Source organism: Mesocricetus auratus, unplaced genomic scaffold (assembly GCF_017639785.1).
Source record: "Mesocricetus auratus isolate SY011 unplaced genomic scaffold, BCM_Maur_2.0 Super-Scaffold_100004, whole genome shotgun sequence".
In the NCBI taxonomy this organism is placed as follows: Eukaryota; Metazoa; Chordata; class Mammalia; order Rodentia; family Cricetidae; genus Mesocricetus; species Mesocricetus auratus.
In genome coordinates this window covers 30541701-30563233 of record NW_024429189.1, presented here as the reverse complement: position 1 = coordinate 30563233, position 21533 = coordinate 30541701, and the positions used below count along the sequence as shown (strand labels likewise).

General features: G+C 36.2%; 1 protein-coding gene across 1 annotated transcript in view; it reads right to left on the bottom strand.

Moving 5' to 3' along the window:
• Positions 1-21533, bottom strand: part of Psmd14 (proteasome 26S subunit, non-ATPase 14) — an 81457-nt gene that overhangs the window by 9988 nt on the left and 49936 nt on the right. The window contains exons 8-10 of the mRNA XM_013112644.3: positions 11393-11500; positions 4349-4423; positions 2170-2295 (exon numbers count right to left, since the gene is read on the bottom strand). Of these exons, the coding sequence (XP_012968098.1) occupies positions 2170-2295; positions 4349-4423; positions 11393-11500 (309 nt within the window). The remainder of the gene's footprint in view (positions 1-2169; positions 2296-4348; positions 4424-11392; positions 11501-21533) is intronic.

Sequence of the window (21533 nt, the reverse complement as noted above, 5' to 3'; positions counted from 1 at the left end):
GTTCCTGTGTGTAGCCCTGGTTTTCCTGGAACTCATTCTGTAGACCAAGCTGGTCTCGAACTCAGAGATCCAAACTTTTAAAAGAATGTAGCTTTGGATTTTTATATATGTGCATGTTTCTAAGAGGGGTTTGGTATAGGTCATGGAAGGAGAAAGGGAGCTGTGAGAGGGAAAACAACAGGAAGTGTCGCAGAGAGGGCCGATAGGACACATGTGTCATCAAAGTGGAAAGAGGGAATGCCAAAATGCTAGGGCACAGAAGGGATAAGGCACAGAAGAATGGGGAGAACCAACCAAAACGAAGTGTGTAAAAAATGCCACAAGGAGACCTGTTCCTTTGAATGTCCAGTTTTTAAAAAATACCTTTCTTCATTCCTTTTTCTACCTACACTGAAAAGGTTACTGCTATACTTCTAGTTATATAGGCAGGAAATGTTAAATTCATCTAAAATTCTCCACTTTTCATAGTGTCCAACCAGTGATGTCTCTATTCCCACAGCCATTTAGTGTAACTCACATTGAAATCTCCTCTTACTGTTTCTAAGGCTCCAGGCATGTCATGCCCCTGATCCAAACTAACTCTAACTCCCTCCCTTCATACACTCCAGCCACACATATCGTTTCCTAAATGTATCTCATGCCTATTCAAATGGATCCTATGCCTTTTCATTTTCCTAAATATATCCTATGCCTTCTCTTTTTCCCAGCCTCTCCTGCCACCAGCTTCTTTGAAAGCTGTGATTTCATACTTTCTACTCCTGAGTTTGGGCTTTTTAAGACTTCACATACTTGTGAGGAACTCTTTATGTGTCTAGTTTATTTATTTCATTTAAGCATGTTTTCCAAGCTCACCGTGTTGCAATGACAAAATTTCTTTATTTTTAATGACTGAACAGTATTGTATTGTGAATACACACACACACACACAGAGAAAGAGAGAGAAAGAGAGAGAGAGAGAGAGAGAGAGAGAGAGAGAGAGAGAGAGAGAGAGAGAGAGAGAGAGAGAGAGAGAATTCATTTGTTGGTCTGTCTTGGCAATTCTGCATATTGCTCAGCAAGCCTGTTTCTACCTAGGCAGCACTGACATCACACCAAACTCCTTTTCATGGGTTGGGGTTGCAACTTAGGCCTTTACAGACAGAGCTACCTCCCCAATTCAATAACCGCATATATTTTACCATATAAATATTTTCAGGGGACTGTGCATAATGATTTTTTTTACAATATGATTTTTAATGGCACCATATAAAGTCACTCTCCCCCTAGTCACTGCTCTTTTTCCACAGTACTAACTATAATGTACTATGTTGTCTCTGTTTATGTTCTCTTATAGAAAGTAAGTTCTCTGGGCAATACGGACTTTTAATGCTTTTCTTTTTAGCATGTCCCAGTATCTGACACACATGTTTTCAGTAAGTACTAATTAAATGAAAACTGTAGAAGTTCATTAAATAAATTATATATAGCAAAAAAAATTTTTTTAAGTTCATTAACTAAGCTGGGAGGAGGTGGCAGACACCTTTAATTACAGCACTGGGGAGACAGAGGCAGGTGGATCTCTGTGAGCTCAAGGCCAGCCTGGACTACAGAGCTAGTTCCAGGACAGCCAATGCTACACAAAGAAACCCTGTCTATGCACCCCCCCTCCAAAAAAAAAAGTTCATTAAATAAATTATATGTTGCAAAGAAAATGTTTTCTAATTTTTGGAGACAAGATTTCTCTGTGTAACAGTCCTGGATGTCCTAGAACTAGCTTTGTAGGCCAGGCCACCTCAAACTCAGAAATCTGCCTACCTCTACCTCCAGAGTGCACACCACGCCACCCAGCACTATCTGTTTATTTATTTGTATGTAAGTGTGTATGTGTATTTACATGTATATGCCATGCGCCAATTCCTCTGGAGCTGGAGGGACAGGCAGTTGTCAGCTGCCTGGCATGGGGCTGGGAAGCACTCGGGTTCTCAGAGCAGCACGGTGCTCATAATCACTAGGATATCTCTCTGGCTCCCAGATGCCTACTGTAAAAGAACACACTTGCCTTCTTCACATCTTTTCTATGGCTGCATTTACATAACAAAACAGACCTATTTTTAATTATTTACTCTGTATAACCACTTGATACCTAATTATATACACTTTAACAATTACCAAGAAAACGATGATTTTTACCTTATTATAACTCTTGGCTAATTCCAGCATCTCTTTTACCACTGATTCATTGTGTTTACAATGTTCACTGTAGTCTTGAAGTGTCAAGCCTTCCATCCAACTCTTCTTATGCAAATTTAATAGCATCTAAAGATATAATGAAAGGGAAATTATTTTGTTACCTTAAAAATATTTCCTTTCCCTGTCTTGAGAAAAAAAAACTTCACAAAAATTAACGAATTTAATTTTATTCATTCAAATTAAGTGCCAGCTGGAAATATCCTAAATTTGTATTAATATACCCAGGTGCTCCTGCCCTTGCCTTTGGTGCTGGCTCAGTTGTGCCCTCTCTGCATGCCTTCAGTCATGGTCCTCTCTCATTAGAGACAATGCCTTTCCTAACTACACCAACCGAAAACAACCATCTCTCGTTGTCTTAAGAGAGTTTTCTTCCCTTGTCCTGCTGTTACTTTTATACTGTCTATGAACATTTTTTTCTTTAATTTATCCAGTTATGTTTAAGATTCCCTAGGGTCTAACTAGATTCTAAAATATCTAACCACAGCAGTTTAAAAAAAAAAAAAGAGAGAGAGACAACAATGAATCAAAGGCTGCACTGAACTCTTATATTATACACGCTTGCTATAAAAACTTAATATTTACTTGTTGACAGGATTAAAAAAAACTAGGAAAAACATCACAGACATATTCACTTTTCAAACACACCAATAACCTGGGACCGGCTATCCGTTAAGAATCAAAACAACTTAGTGTCCTGCCCCTCTGCCACATGGGTCCCAGGTACTGAACTCTGGACAGCATGTTTGGAATGAAGCCTCCATGCCTGCTGGACCATCTCACCTGCCCAAGTTCAGTTTTCCTCCCATGCCTCTGTTTCCCTGACTATCCTCCTAAATTTTTCATAAGACTTACTCCTTTTTAAAAAATCGACTTACATGTGAATATGTGCATGTGTCTGGAGAGGCCAGAAGAGGGCACTGGATTCCCTGAAGCTAGAGTTACAAGCAGCTGTGAGCAGCCTAATGCGGCTGCTGGAAACCAAACTTGGGCCTTCTCTAAGAGCAGCATCAGTGAGCCATCTCTCCAGGCACATTCTTGTGATTCTAAGATAATTTTCTTCAGTTAAGAACTACCACTGAATTAAAGTTATTTTTTCTTAGGATAACGGAATGTAATATGAAAGGTGAAGAAAACATCACAGCAACAGACTGATGCTACTGTGACACTATAAACACAGTAGTTCATGTTAGGGTCAGGGTTATAGTTCCCTTGTACACACAAGACCCTGCCTTTATAATCCCTAACATCAGATGAACTGACACCCCCCCCAACACACATAAACAAAACCCCCCACAGTGTACTTTAAATGTTCAATCACAAAAAACATATAACTTCTGGAAATACTTGGGTTGGCTCATTTGTTTTTTAATTATCCTACTTAGAGGTTTGCAGCTACTTTGATAGATGTGCAAAGTCTATTTTCTGCTGGAAAATAAGTCACATGTCAAAATCACTATGAAGCTTTTTACGGTAAAAGTTCCCTTGTCCCTACCTTTGGTCTCAGGGTCAAGAACAGAACAAAACAAGACAAACCCAAGCAGAGAGTATTATGCCCAGGTAATTCCACTTTCTTCACTTACTTTCCATCTTCTCTATGTCCCAGCTGATGGCACCAAAGGTTGCACTCACCCATGCTCTACATCGCCCATAACCAAATGATGAGAATGGGATTTTACCAACATAGTCATCCCTACTATGCCTGGACAAGGGTTCCACTGGAACACTCAGAAAAGGCATGAGGCTCAACATCCAGGTTAGCTGGATGAGGGCAACGGTGGGGCTTTTGTTCTGAGAGAACAGATGAACTAAACAACTACTAATATAAATATAAGGGGCTGGAGAGATGGTTCTACAGTTAAGAGCACATGCTACTCTTGCTGAGGTCAGTTCCCAGCACACACATCTGGACGCTTACAACCAGCGGTGACTCCAGTTCCGGGGCATTCAACAGCCTCTTCTGATCTCTAAGGGCAAGTGGCACATATACATACATACATACATACATACATACATACATACATACATACATACATACATACATGTACATGCAGGCAAAACATTCATAGACATAATTAAACCACTTTTTCTTTAAAAAGAAAAAGATTTTTCATTAACTTACCTTCTGTTCCAGTTCATTTTTTCGATAATTAATAGTGATGGAGTAATAATGTCTGTTTAATCCATGAATTAATGCCTATAGAAACAATTTTCAATGATGAGTTAATCTTCGCCTAATCAAATACAAACGTTTGAAACTGCTGACACAGCATATGCACGATACTTCCACATCACCTTTATTTATTGATTTTAAAGACAAAATCTCACTATGTAGTTCTGTCTGGGCTGACCTTGAACTCATAGAGATATGCCCTCCTCTGCTTCTGAGACCTGGGATTAGGGTCTAAGTGCCCACCATGCCTAGCGTAACTGGTAAAAGCCCTTGCTACCAAGTTTGATCATCTGAGTTCCATCTCTGGGACCCACATGGCAGAAGGAGAGAACTGGCACCTGCAAGTCCCCTCAACATGACATAAGTAAATGTAATAGTTTAGATGTAAAATTTAAAGGGATTGTATTATAAACACAGAGTAAATTAAGATATTTCTCACCCACAAGCTCAATGATAAACATTTAAAGGACTGGTGACAAATTATTCAAAGCTTTCCATAGCCTTGCAAAGGGGCCAGAGCAAAATGTCTGAACTCATCATAACCTTTACAACAAACCAACTACCCATAATTTATTGACTGATTTTTATAGTGCTTAGGAAGGAATTAGCTATGTCAAAAGAAAAATCTGAAACTCTGTAACAGTACAACGTGTTTCTCCATCCACATTAATCTGGGGTTTCCCTTTTTTTTTTTTTTTTTTTTTGGTTTTTGAAGAGTTTCTCTGTGGTTTTGGAGGCTGTCCTGGAACTAGCTCTTGTAGACCAGGCTGGTCTCGAACTCACAGAGATCCACCTGCCTCTGCCTCCCAAGTGCTGGGATTAAAGGTGTGTGCCATGTTGACTCAACTTAAACTAATTCAGAGACTTTGTGTCCAGGCAAGTCTCCAAATTAGCAATGAGGAAGATAGAGGTGTGTGTGTGTGTGTGTGTGTGTGTGTGTGTGTGTGTGTGTGTGTGTGTGTGTGCGCGCGCGCACGCACGTGTGTACTAATTCACATATGTGCCCATGTATTTGTGTGTCTTTGCATGCAGAGACCTAAGGTCAACTTGAAGAGTCTTCCTTGATTGCTCTCTACCTTAACTTTTAAGACAGGATCTAGTCACTGAACTTGGACCTTATTGACTGTGCTCTGCTGGCTGGGAATGGGCTTCTGGGGTCTGTCTGCCCTAGCTCAGTGCTGGGATTACAGAATCATACTGTCTGGCTTTTGACTTGACCTCATGTCTGTCGAGTGTCTGCAGTGTCACCAAGTGAGCTACCTGTTGAGATCCAGAAGCTTGTTCTTTAACATGTCCCCTCACTCACACCCGTAATTCAGTAACAAGAAATCAAAATCTCACTCATCAGAATTTATTTTCATTGTATTCAATCTCCAAGATAAATAGGTCAGTCACAACAAAAACTTAAGCTGAAGTAACTATAGGGGGAAACCAAATATTATTGCTCTGCTAAAGCAATGTGCAACAAAATGATCCTAACAACATTGTCTCTCTCAGTTATCATCAGAGAAGCTTGCAGAGGATAGGAACTAATACACACAACTGGACAATGGACAATGTGCAGGTAGTGAGAGACTTTGGAACACTCTGTCCTGAATGAGCTGTCTTCATCAAGCTCCACTCCTCAGGGATCATGTGTATGAGAAGGGAGAAGGATTGCTAAGAGCCAGGGGGAGGGGTGACACACAGGACTGACACACATATTAACTCAGACTGTGGCAGCACACACAAGGCCTGCACAGACCCAAGACTGACGGGGCCCAGCTCTGAGAGGGGGAATGTGCACAGACTCCCATCCTAACCAATGACCACCACTCCCAAACGAAAATCAGTTTTCCCCAATTAAGGCTCACTGGGCATACAAACCACACATAAATAAGGGCAGGTCCCAGGCCCAGCAGTAGATAACCAACACAAAACTAACTCAATGGTATTTTTGTAGATTGTTTTTGTCTCAAATTGCTTTAGTTGGAAACTTTTATTTTTTAATCTTACAGGTCTTTTGTTTCAATATTATGGTTTCCAATTATGTGTTTTGTTTGTGTGAAGGTTCTTAGGCTTTTTTTCTTATTCATTCATTCATTCATTCATTGCCTATTTTCTAAAGAAGGCTTGTAGTTTGGTGGGTGGGGAGGTGGGGAAGATCTGGAAGCAGATGGAAGAGGAGAAACAGTGATTAGAATATACTGTGGGAAAAAAGAATGATTTTATATTAAAAATTAAAAATAACTATGTTGTATACTGCTTAAATATCTAACACTCTAGCAACATAAGTTCAACTATGGTTCATAATAGTATTCAAGAAACACACACACACACACACATATATATGTATGTATGTATATATATATGTATATATATATATATTTAAAAAACACCATAAGCCTCCTAAGACACAAAGGCATAGAATTTAAATTAATAATTTTTTAACAATTGTAAAAAAATCAAAAGGATTTGGAGTTAACTGTCGGGAAATAAAGACAGAGCTAACCAAATAACCACTGCTTCCTAATTAGGGTTTTTACCATCTAAGTCTTAAAAGTGCTAAGACAGAGGAGATGATTGCCTAGCATGTGCTTTATATTCCACACATTCTAATGCAACAATCTAGTAGACTCAGACTATATGTATATAACAGAAGAGTTAAAGGGGGGGGGCTTAACTCTTAATTTATCTTAATTAATAGCTAATATGAGGTAGCACTGAGGATTTGAAGCCAGATCACTGACTCTATAACCCATGTCCATTCTGATGTACTGTGCTACAATGCAATCCCTGGTAAGATTAAGTCTATACATTTAAGAACAGTCTTATTCTAAAGATTTACTGATTTAAAAAAATCACTCCATCAGAATTGAAATTTAAGTATTAAATGATATTTCCTAGGGTAACCAATCTTCACATTACTAATATCTTTTATAAAACTAACCCATAAAGCCAACAGGAAACAGTAGATTTCAAATAGTGGTTACATGAAATTTAGCCACTAAGAGAACCTATTAAATCTTTATCCTCTTACAATAATTACCAGAAGTAGTAGGTCACCTTTCACTGAATGAAAATGTACCATACAGATCAGGAGTAGAACTAATCATGGAATCTCTAACCCTGAACTAACCCTTGCACACATCAGGTGTACCTTCTGGGTAGAGATTTGGGTAAGAATGAACTTTCTCTAAGCAGACAAGGCCTGACTGGGGAGTGGAGCTTGAATTTAACTGTTTATCATCCAAGGATCTTTGCACAAAACACTGACTAACTGCACTACAAAATCTACATGGTGGCAAAACCAACAATGGTTCTGACAAATAAACCCAGAGGCCAATCACTGTTTCACATACTGGCCTAATTTTAAAGATTAATCACCAGTGTCAATGAAACAAATAACCTGATGCTTAGTGACACTATTTGTTCTTCAATTTTATTACTCATTAGCAAGTGTATGGTAAAACAAAGAGCCAACAGTCTTCCAATTTTACTTACTCATTTACTACATACCTCTAGGGTATTCATCCCAGACCATAAACTCATACAGGAGCACTGTATAGAACAGTGATTCTCAACCTTCCTAATGCTGTGACCCTTTAATCCCATTCCTCATGTGCTGGTGACCCCCAACCATAAAATTATTTTCTTTGCTACTACATAACTCTAATTTTGCTACTGTTATAAACCATATTATAAATATTTGTGCTTTTGGGTGGTCTGAGGTAACCCCTGTGAAAAGGTCTTTTGACCCCCAAAGAGGCGGCAACCCACAGGTTGAGAGCTGCAGGTATAGATACAGTGTATTTATGGTTAACCTCCATACATTACCGGCTGTGACACAGCAGGTGTTTGATAAATCAGCTTGCTGGGCATTACAGCACAAGCTTGTAATCCCAGCACTCAGGAGGTTAAAGCACAATTCTGGATTTGAGGCTACCCTAGACTACACAGAGTCAGGTCAGCCTGGATACACAGTGAGACTCTGTCTCAAAACAAAACACAACCATCACACAAGCAACATATGAATTATCCCAAACATTTATTTAATTAAATTCCCAAGTATAATATAAAAGAATGAGAAGATCTAGCAGTTCTTGCATAAATTAGCAGTAACTCAAGCAGCTCAGTTTTCTGGGCCTCAGCTGCCTCATCCAGAATGTCTTAGGGCTGTTACAATAGTTTCACGGTTGTTGTTTTATATCTCTGTGTTTTATAATCACTGAAAATAATGTTTTCAAATACTTTAACTCTATTGCACAATGTAAGCATGCTCAGGGCCACACTTAGAGATTCAAAGCCCAGTGCATACATTGGGGCACCAGTATTTACTAATGTCCAAAACGATGACAACTCCAAAATTTATTGTGGCATTTAAGGATCTAAAACACCAAAAGCCCAACATGTTTTTAATGGAATACTTAAAAGATTTAATCATTAAAAAAAATACTGCCATTTCTAAACATTGACAATAATAGTCAAACAGTCCATGTTCAAAATAATATAGCTTTTTGTATTAATATAGAAGCCAATAGCATGGTTACTTATATATGGTTCTCTGAAAGTCAAAATAAACTTTACTATTAGTTAATTAATTCAAAATTGCCATGAGCCCTTAAAAACAGTATTTTCTTGGGGCTGAAAAGATGGCTCAAAGGTTAAGAGCACTTGGTTTTCCAGAAGACAGGGTTAAATTCCCAGCACTCATACATTGGTTCACAATGACACAGAATTCCAGTTCCAAAGGATCTGATGCCCTCTTCCAACCTCTATGGGCACCAAGCATACATGTGGTACACAAACATACATGCAGGCAAAACTCTCACACATAAAATACTATTTTGTAAAGATACTGCTTTACTGTACAAAGTTTTTAAAAATATGGATAAGGAAAACAAAGGATCTAATCCCATTAGTCTACTACCTAGAAATAAGCGAATCCAACATCTTGTTATAAATAAATAGGTACAAGTTCTAAAACATGTACTTACTACATGAGGCACTTGTATATCCCATTTAAACTGTCCTGTAACTATTAAATAGTTTAGAATGTGATCACAATATTCTCCTACATCTTTAAGTACAATAGACACACGAGTGCTAGAGAGTTATCAATGACTTTCAGAGTGTACATTAGTGACTGCTATCATACTTCTACAACTTCTAAGTTGTCTTGGGAATAAGTTTCCTCTTAACACAACTTTCTCTTCAAGACAAAAGGCATGCTATTTCTGAAAGTTTTCTATCACCACCTTAGAAATGTGACATGGGGACATTCAAATTCAATTGTGGATTTTCCATCTAGCTTGTCTTACAAAATAAAAGAATTTTAAGGTGTGTGCCCCTTTTTGGCTTGATCCTACTTGTGTGCCTTAGTGTTGAAATTGTCCTAAAATTGTAAAGCACCCAGACAGATGCCATTCTAATGGGAACTACATAAACTGTGAAATAAATATATTTACAGATTCTAACTGGGAAGAAAAACAAATTTAAAATGATGGAAAAATAATGCCATTTTTTAACTTAGGCTTGAAAACTTTCAAAAGGTCATTTTTAATTCCAGATAGAAGACAGGATTAAAAACTACCAAGTGGATTGATACAGAAGAATCAGATCAATATCAATTCTATCTTTTAAATTAAAAGACAGCATTCTAATTTTAAAAAAAGAAATATGCAACAGGTAGCTGGTGACTTGCAATTAGTGAAAACTTCTGGCAGAAATATACCATATAGTAATCACAATGATTCTAGATTGTGAGATGCTACTTAACCTTTTGTAGAAAATAATGAAGCGGGATGGTGCTATGGGGTGTACAAGAAAGGTCATTATCATGGGCTAAACAGACCCATATTCTCTTGGAACATGCAAGTATGGGCTTGTCTGTGCCCAATCAAAATCACTGGTAGCTTATTTCATACTCATTATTCTCCGTAGTTCTCCCTAACTTGTTAAAAAAAAATTTTTTTCCAAAAGCAACATACTCAGTTCCTTGAGACAAAACATTTCACATGATGAAGAGCTAGAATGAATGACAACAGCAAAAGAATTTAAAAACACAAAGTTTTCGAGTATAACCAAGCTGGACCACGGTGAACTGCTAATGCCACAACTCCCCAAAGACAACCTTGAGGCAAAACAAGGTTACGGAGGGGAATAGCAGTAGCTACTATAATGTCTTTGTCTTGAGTGTTCTATGTAATTAAACATGGTATTTTTGTCCTATTAATTAATCTTTAGAGAAATAATTACCTACATAGACTGTGCACTTAAAAACACATTTAACATAATTTCTTACAGACATAAAGACTTGTGTTTAAACAATGTGAATGGAACAAAGAAAACACTTATCACTCAAAGGATATTAAGTGTTTGAACTCCCAACAACTACTGTAACAGTGGTTGATAACACTAGATGAACAAAATATAAATTTACCAAAAGTATTGTTTTCATGTGCCCTATAGGATTTTAATCAAAGGTGGGAATAAAGCAAAAAAAGGAGAAAGAGTTAAGTACTACCTAAGAACTGTTTCTTATAACCTCTTCAAATATACTGCCTGTTTTAACCTTACTCTTTTTTTTTTCTCTTTAAAGACTGTTTAGAAATCAGTAAGTTGGCTAACTGCTACCACCTAATACTTTGACTGGTCCTCTTCTTAGACACTAACTAGACAGAAGTGTAGACCAGGTTGACCTTGAACTCACTGAGATCTATCTGTCTCTGCCTCCTGAGTACTAGGATTAAAGGTAAATGCTACCATCACCCAGCTCATCTTTTCTTAATATCAAGAAAAGAATTATAAATACATATATAAGTTCTGTTCTGTTGCACATGCTGAGTTCAAATTTAAAGCCTCAAAAGAAGCTGGGATTCTCTTTTAAAACAACAATAACAAAAGACTTTTATAGGAAAATTAAAATGATTAAGAATTAGATCTTACAATGATGACAGCATATTTAAACATTATAAAACAGAGTTCTAACACATTATCAAATACAGTCATTACCTGGATAGATGGCTTGTTTAAGTGACCCAGATTTGAAGTTGTTTGTCTTGGTTCATGTCCTAAGACCATCATATTAGCATTGATCAATCTGAAGGCATCAATAACAACCTGTAAAACAAGGTGTCAAGTCAATTCTTTTTAAAAACAAGTGTTGATGCCAAGCAACAGTGGACAAGGCAAGATCAACTTGCATCTGTTTCTGGCCTATTTCCAGAAAATCATTTAATTATAATATTAATAAAAAGAACCTCCTGCTGATAGTGCCATCAGTATACCACCCTCTATCTTGTAATATAAGGTGACACCAATTATTGCGATTTCCATGAAGCAGCAAAACATTAACTTAGCATCTTTATTATTAAAAATATGTCATTACTAAGCATACATCAAATAACCTTCATTGTTGTTCTTATTTGTTACCTAAAATTTCCCTAGTCAAAATGAGTGACAGGGAAACTAAAACTGAAAGTGAGCACAAGCTAAGGGACTACATCTAAGACCCAGCCCTGTCACATCAATTACACCATCACAGTACTTGAAATGACAACAAAATTGCAGCCAGCACGTCACTTGCTCATGTATTCTCTACTAGTCAGATAGCCTTTACTTCTTCTGACTCTGAAATACTTCATACCTTGTTTGATGGCTTTAAACATCCAAGTCACTGCCAAGCGGAGGAGGTACAATATAAGAAAACCAAGGTCACCCATGCTTTCAGTCAGAAACAATATAACATGGTTACGAGTTCATAGAAAAGAGATTACAACTATATATACATCTTTTTGTCTACTAGAGATTCAAATTCCTTCATAACCCAGTATCATGTTAATTAGCTCTCACATATCAGCTAGTTCCCACTATCATATTGCTGACGTGCTTACAGTCATCATTTGAATTTGAAAGCACTTAAAGCTTTTAAAACTGTGAAGTTTCAAGTAAAACCTTGTGATACTAAGTCAGACTGTCTCTTTCCAAGACAATCTTGAAACAAGACTTGAAAGTATAGTATTTCTTGATTTACCTTTAAAAGTATTAACAACTGAGACTGTCAGCATTTTATAAAAATCACCGTTATCCAGATTTTTCTTCAGTTATACAACTTGTGAAAGTACACTGAAATGTTAAAAACCATTATTTACAAGTTAAGCCAACTGTAATATAATCATATAATCAAGTCTAAAAATCTATCTTAAGGGCTTCTTAGCAAGCCTGGTAGTGCACACCTTTAATCCCAGCATTCTGGAGGAGGCAGAGTCAGGCAGACCTCTGTGAGGTTGAAGCCAGCCAGAGTTACATGATGAGGCCCTGTTTCACACAAAGAAATGTTTCTAAAGGTTATAGTTACAGCAATCATAAAATCACAACAAAACATTATGACAAGACAATCTAAGGTCTCTGTACACTTCAGTTGTCCTAATAATGATAATGGTAAATTTTAATGTTGCTTTTAATTCTTCTGGTCTGAATTTTTCCCCAAATTCCTTTTGCTCCAAAACCAAGTATTTAACCATAACCCTACACAACTGGTTTTAATTATTAATGGTAAATATAAGAAAGCAAATCATTAGTTTTGTTTCAACTGCTTTATTATTCCAATCTTAGAGTTCAGCAAAAAATCATTTCTAGGAAAAATGTCACAAACTATGGAAATTTCATCTTATATCCCAATGAAATGTTTCTGTACATCTTTATACTAACTGCTTTCAAACTAAAACATTAGATGGCAATTTTCATGCAAAAATGTGTGATTTCTATGCAATATATTAGCAGGCATAAAACGTCATAAAAAGAAAATGAAAATGGCAGTTAAGTCTTGGGGGATACCTTGACCTATTTTTAACACTGAAATTTTTTTAAATTTGAGTACTTCACAACGCTTTAAGAATTTAATGTGTTGTTCAACTAAAAAATTATGATCCATATGAAATGACATGTTCAGATTGATAGTTCCTGAGCAACAATAGAAATGATTACACTAAGATTAAAGAAATTTTCTGCCATTGCTATAGCAACTGTCTTAAGGAAACTAACATGTTCAAAAACCTGCAGACCAAAATTAGATTTAGCATGCAATAAAAAATATGGCAATATATTCTACATTTTAATTTCTGTACAATTTTATAATTGCCTTTTCTGCTGTGAGAATAAGGGGGATTTTTCTTTAGAACAACCTATCAAAATAGACTCATTAATGTCCAGTACACTAATGAGCAATGGGTGAAGAAGGTGTTAATTATGCCACAGTAAGATTCAAGAAAAAGCCCTAGTGAGAACTTGGAGGTGTGTTTAGGCTCAGGGTGTTTCTCCATGTTTGTGTATTTACAGAATGATGCAACAGAATGACAGCAAAGTGGTCACTCCATAGTTAGGAAAATAAATGCAAGATGTAATGTACTAAACAAAGAGCTTCTAAGAATTTAAGATACTGAAGGGAGCAGGGGAAGAAAGAATAATCCATCCTTTCATCATTCTGTTTTTTTATGGCTCACTTTGAAATGTGTATACATGAAACTAGTTTGTCTAGTGTGCCTCAAAATTTAAAAAAAAGAGAAACAAAAAAAAAAACCTGCATCAAAACCACTTCCCCACAGAAAACAATAACCTCCACACTGAAGAATGAAGAATAAAAAAATTCCTGTCCATGCTGAAGCTCTGCAAACCCACTGAATCTCTATTTCCTAGCCTGACCAGTTAATTTTTTCTGGTACAAGTGCCTTGAGACTTTTCAGAGGTCACTGCAACAGTAGACAGCTTATAACAAAACCATTAGCAGTTTGGCTAGCTTAGGGAAACCTCTTACTTTCCTTTTTTTGTTTATTATCACTGCATGAATCTGCAGCATATGATAGTTTATAATTTCTCAGGCTTGTTAAATTCATGTTAAAGGTCTGTTTTCTTGTTGAATAAATTTTGTTCATATAATGCTGCCTATTTCATACACTCAGTCTTTAATAGCACCTTTGGTCTATGCGCAACTCACAGATCAAAACAGAGGACTAAAATAGGGGTTGATGATGCTATTTACATGTGTGATTCCTGCTGTCTTCTTGTTAGTAGCTTTAATATAATAGAAGACCTTGTCTGTTTTGTAATTAACACATCTTTACTGGAGAGATATTTGGAAGTGATTGCTGTGAATATACTGGTTAGTAAAATAAACACAATCACACACCACTTTCTGTTATCAGACAAATTTGTGAATTGTACACATTATACTCCAGATCAACAAACTGTGATATAACAGCCAAGTAGAAGACACATATTTATATAACCCTTTATTTTTCTGAAAATATGTATTCACTCTGACCTTGCAAATATAATTAGCTGTGGGATGTGCAGACTTCAGTACCATGGTTGCTTTACTAATTGCAACTCTTGGAAATAGATACTAAATATTTGGAAGCTGCCAATACAAAATAAAAACTGCATCTTTCTTGTACATCTGTCTTAGCTTACAAAAGCAAAAGAGTTTGGAAAACAATACCGAGTTCCATGTTTATTCCAAGCACACCCAAGGGTCAAGGACCTATCATTTCATTTTAATGATGAATCTGGCTTAGGATTTAAGCTCTAATAATTTTCATATTCATTTAATCCATATTTTTTTTACTTCTTCTATGAGTATACCACAGTTCATTCGATATGCTGTTTTAATCCATGTTTCCCTAGGTCACTAAAAGACCAAACTTAATTTCTAAAGCATACATTGCAATCCTTATTTTTACATTCAAAGGAAGATACATTTTTTTTAAGCAACACTCAGCATATTTTAATGACAGTTATTTTATTACATATATACTTCTGGCAGTGGTTACTGTTAATGCCTCTCCTCCTCACTGTAGCTTCCAGAGGCACTTTCAGCAGCACTTACACTGAAGCTAATGACCAATGCAAATGTTTCAAAAACACAGCAAAAGAAAGAACTGAGATTAAAACATTTATAATGCATTCATTTTCCTGAGCTTACAGGGCTAAGTGGACATAAATAATCAGAATCTTTCATGACTATAGATCAGCCTAAGACCTACAGCTAGAAATAAATGAATATGTAATGAATATGCTAAGTACTTACAAAAGAAAAAGGAGGAAGACAACGCAGTGACCATCTAGGTTACATATTTAAAAGCATGAAAACTTAGTGACATACAGAACCTATCTCTAAATCACTATGAAAATGAGAAGAAGGACAACACCACACCAAACACTATTGCCTAGAAATGGCTTGTTATCAACTGGTTGGTCTGTTTCTAGATTCTTTAAAAATTAAGAATGAATGTGACCTGGGAAATACTGTGGAGGTTTGTGACCATTTAGTTACTTCTGCTGCCATGCACTGCCATGCGACTATAAGATAAAAACATTTTCTGTCTCTTGTAAGCCCATAGCATAAAAAATTCAGAGATATCTTACTTTTTATGCCATTTCCAATGAAAAGCACTAAGAACTAAAACTGACTCATGCCAAATGTGTATCACTGAATTGCTGTGATTTCTTGGTCTCAAGTTTGCAACATGGAAATTATTTATAAAATGTCAATTTTAGCTCTGGAAAAGAAATTCCTATGTGAATGTACAGTCCCTTTCTTCATCCTCAGAGAATTGCTTACTGTAGCTGCAGATCTGTACTACAATTTCAATATACTAGGGATGGGGCAGAACTAGCATAATGTATTTCTCTGACAAGTGAAGACATGCATCAAAGTTCAAAGAGTTAAACCCGCACGTTTTGAACACACACCCTTAATGAAAACAAATCAATTTTCAGAAACTAGTATGGCAAAGGTAATTAGACATTTTTTAGATCCATGAAACATCATGAAAAACAATATAGTTAAGTTATAGAAGGAAGTTCACTTTTTAGTGACTGCATACAGTCAGCATAGTGTAAAGAGTTTGAGTGCCTAAGCATGAGTCACACTCCTCTCAAAGCTACAATTTTGTCTATTCCCTGCTAGCCAAGTGACTTAAGACAAGTTACTTACTGTCTCAATCGCCTTGTTTACTCACAGAGTTGAGGATAAGATTAAATAATACATGTGTACTTGTGATTACAGTTCTGGTTAACTGTGGTACTCACAGAGCTGTTCCCTTCAGATCTCTCTCTTTTAACAGAACCTGCTGTGGACAGCACAGCTGACTTCTAAACTCCAGCTGCTACACCTTTTAATCCACTGGGCAGCCACACCAGGCAAGACATCCCTTGGGCTGCTCCTAGCCAATGACTAAACATAACCATGGTACAAGAATCTAACAATCTCTGTCAAAACAAAGGCATCTTTGAAAAAGTAACTCTGACTCAACAATGCCCCATCAGCCTATGGTCAGGCTTTTTCTACCTTAGGCCAGTTTCTTTGTGTCCCATGCATGGTCAAATTTAACATGTCTGAAAGTTCATGTCTTTATCCATGATAGGTGTTTTCTCCAAATAAATCTATCACGTGTCTAATTTCATTTTGGTATATGATCGATCCCTGCAGCATCTAACACGACACAGTTAACAAAATATTGTCACTCCTTCCCTTTTCTCCCACCAAACCACCCCATGAACACCCCCCTTTTCTCCCTTTTCAAATGCATATCCTTTTCTTTACACACACACACACACATAAACACACACACACGTGTATAATGAAAAATGTTTAGAATCTTTACTCAAGCATGGTAGATGTTTTTTAACTCACAAGTGACCAATAGCACACTTAATACTGAGCTCCTTAGGAGACTTCTAACAAGCTTCAAGAGCCTGTCACCTATAGGTTGCTGGTCTGACACCAACTCAGAGTGCCAGTTGTCTTGGTAGCTAGTCACCCTACACACAATGAACACGTGATTTCAGATCCTGTTCTGGTATACAAACCGTGGTAACAAAACTGAAGCTCTTGTTGATGGACCCACATAAAGTAAAGGATGAAAAGCCCCTAGGTACTAAAGGACTAAGGTTTAAAGGTGTTAGCATGGCAATAGGCAGGTATAGGATGTTGTGCTAAACTATCATCTTTAAAGACAACCAAACTATGTGCTGAAATTAGCTTTTCTCAAGAGATAAATATATTTAGCATGAAAAGCATCAACTAAATTTCTACATGTAACATTTTAGAAATAGGTAGAAATTGTCTTTCCCAAACATCTCAATAATCAAGAATTGTAATGGATACTAGCCAAAATAATATCAATTTATAAATAAGGAAACTAAGGTTTATACAACTCAAGTAAATTAAATGAAATGTCATACACATAAGAGACAGAACTCTGATTTGTACCCATATGGACACTAGTTATTAGCAAGCTATCTGATATAGTAACGAGACTAACACAAAAACTAAAAAAGACTAAATTTCACTTATACAAAAGTCGGGTTTAAGGATTCAATACTGGGTATCTACTCCATAAGAGTAAGTTATGGGATAATAATAAGGACCACCAAAATGGCATAAAATAAATAATAAAATGAAAAACTCTAAGCAAGTATTTTTGTGTGCTATTTTGTGTGAAAAAAAGCTATCAATTGTCTATTTAAGAAACCTTATTGTTTAACAATATATAGTCTCATTTTCTTACTACTTGTTAGTTTAATGCATGTAGCACTTGTAGAGGCAGACCAAACTCAAAGTCTCACCTAACACTGTTTTCTTTAGAATAAAAACTAGATAATAAGTCTATTTAGGATGTAAAATGTGGCAATAAACATCTACTACTCTGCTAACTAACAGCCTAATAATAATTGCGGAATTAACCCAAGGCTATGAAGAACATTTACCCACTATCAGTACTTTTAGGAAATTATAGTAACACATTAAATTTCTCAAAACTAAGGCCTAGGTTCAGAAAAGCCTCCCTAAAACTGACAACAGAGCTAATGTCGAATCACGTACAAAATCATCTTTAAAATGAACACGTGATATTGCAGGAAAGATTTCTTAGAAAAGTCACTGCTCATCCACACAAAACTTCCACTAAGAGTAAGAGATGAAGCTTAGTCTTTTCTGTATCTCCAGTACATACCCAGCACACGGTGTGAGTGATGGTAGGGAAGTGAAAGCATTCAATAAGTCATACCTATAGTAGTCTTATAGGTAATGGGACATGCATCATCCTAAACTCTAGTTTTTCCTAAACTAATGCAACTGCTTTCAAATTATTTTTCCACACAATCACACCACTGGAAATGCATAGCAAGTACTAACGCAAAATCAATTAGCTCAGTGATTGTATTATTAACACAGAAGCTTAGCATTAAAACAAATGCTGCCTTTACATAATGTTATTCCCTTACATGCCACTAAAATCTTGTTGGAAATTGGTAATTATATCATCTGTACACATACTATGGATTTTATTTATTTACATACTTGTTTTTTATGAGAAAAAATAGACCTATTATTTAAGTAATTCAAAACTACCACCTTTAATTTAATATCAAATGTGTGAAAACTACATTTTCCCAATCCCTAAATGTGTGTGTGTGTGTGTGTGTGTGTGTGTGTGTGTGTGTGTGTGTGTGTGTGTGTGTGTGTGTGTGTGTGTGTTGGGTTGGGGGGGAGGCCTTGGAATATTCATATATTCATTCTCTAATTTATTTTTCCTGTTTGTATTTATTTTCCAGAGCTCCATGTTAGTAAAAGATCCCTTGTTTGAAGTTCTAGTCTCTTGTGAAAGAATGGAAACAGACAGCACTTCCTCTCTGAGCAGCGCCTCCCTTGTCCATGCTCAGCCTCAGCTGCACCTGCTCTGCTCAGTGCATACTGCTTTCTACATTACTCTGCACTTACCAAAGTGTACTCTTATACACTGGCAAATATGGGACTCTGATCTGGAATTAGATAAATACATTTTCAAAACTTTACAGACTACTTCTCATTAGGTTAAGTAAACAAGGCTGAAGAAAACCCAGCAACGGCTTAGATTAAATGATCATTCATTTCTCTAAGTTTTCAGCAGAAAACACGCACTATGAATGACTGCAGCATCTACATACTCACTAACAACAACTTGGTCAAGAAAAGCTAGTATTCTAAATCAACAATATTTTTAAAGAAATAACACCTAAGTCTATAAATGAGTTGCATAGTAGTTTTCCGATGTTGCTCAAAGTAACCTGCAATAAACACAGGAAAGAAGTGTAGCAGCGTGACATGCTGGGTCAACTTCTAAAGCTCTGCTGGGTGGATCGAGCCCCACTGCAGTCTGACTACACAGCAAACTAGGCAACAGGCTACCACTGTGCCATTTGAAGCTCTGAGCATAAAATATTTGGATGTGCGTACTTCACAAATAAACTGAAAACTAAAAATCACAATCTTGAAACTATTTCACTAAATAGTTGAACTCAAGAGCACACTGGTAATCTCTGTGAGTTCACTCTGCACTTATACTATTGGAGAGGTGAGCTCATAATATAATCCACGCCCCTTTTGGGACATGGAAAAAGGTACGGGCACAGGTGAGAATAAAAGGAAGCAAAGAAAAAGTGAGCGCCCTTTTTGGAAGCCTGCCACGCTTCTGATCTCCCAGCTTATGTGTAAGTTCTTTCTCTGGTAAATAAATATATTATATTCCATACTGCATTGACCTCCCTTGTCATTCTATGAATTCAAACAGCAAGACTTTCTCTTGGATCATTTAGAAACATTTGAAGTATATAATGCACTGAATGGTATGTACTCATCATATAATGCATTCTATTATGTATGGTGGTCTTACCATTTGGTCCTAGGGAATGTCACCAAAGGTCCAAGGGAATAACATTAAGATAAACGGAACACCCACCACATGGATGAAAAATCAATTCATACATAGTACAGACTACTAAACGGTATGAACTACTGTCGAGAATTTAGAGAGAAACAGAAGCTCTCTCCCATGACTTAGACTACAGGAAGCTGAAGAGAGTGATAATCTTGTCACACTAACTTAAAAGGCTGTGCAATGACCTCTGGTGCTCACTTTCCACTCCCAAGTTACTCTGGTTATAAATAACCCATAAAATTTAACATTAAAGAGCAAATAAAAAGCTTAAGGGCTATTAATTTTATAGAGTTGGATTTCTATGTTTATTTTTGCCAGTAGTAATAATTGCAACAGTAACAGAAGTAGTGGATTAAGTCCAAATGGTTACTACTCTAATGCACATATTATTTAATAAACTATACTGTACTCAAGTCACCCTAAAAGAAAACTGAGCTTACTAGGAATGAATTAAGATGACAAAGAAAGAATCCATAATTAACTAAATTGCTCAAAAACATAGGTAATATTGGAATCTATAAAAATGAAAAGTTCCAACTTTAGTTGGAACTAAAACTGTTATTTTAACTCTTGATCTAATCACTGTTTTACTAAATATTTTGACAGTGTTGATAAATCACATACTAGGAAGGAAAAGTACAATGCTATTTTTCATTTTTTTTAAATTTGTACTCTTAAGTGTCATGATTTAATTAAAATATCCCATCATGGATTTACTAACATTTAGTTTGATTTGTACTGTCAAAAGCTCTTGACAGTTAAAAGGAGTAAGATACAACCAAACTCAGAAGTCACAGAGACTGACTATATACTGAAAAAAATCTGATCATTTCAGTTAACATAAAGTAATTTTAAATATTCTTAAAAATTAGACATTGACAAAACCTATGCTATAAGTATAGTTTTAACTGTAATTTTCATTGAATATGAATTGCAACTAACTAGAACTAGTGAAAATTCATTATTGTGCAACACTTTATAAGTTTTTAAGCTAAAACTGCTATTTAGAATTACACTTGAGAGATAAGCCCTAATTATTGCTCGTAGACTACTGTGAAGGGAACTTCACAAGCTTTAATTCTGTATTTGAAGAATAATTACTATTAAATTATGTTACTGAAAAGGCACCTTAAACATCAGAAAATTATAATGTACTTTAAACCATAAAGCTAGTAAGCAATAAGAATTTTCAATTCCTTCATCAGTATTAAGTCACAACAAACCTAGTTAAAAAAAGGCAAATAAATTGAAATTCAGGGACACAGCCAACGCTAGAAGTTATCTTAAATTGCTAGTCTATCAGTTGGTAGTATTATTATTGTTTGGGGGGACAGTTTTTGCTTTTGAAAACCTACATTACATCTCATAGGATCGTGCTTTAAAGAAGACCTCAATTT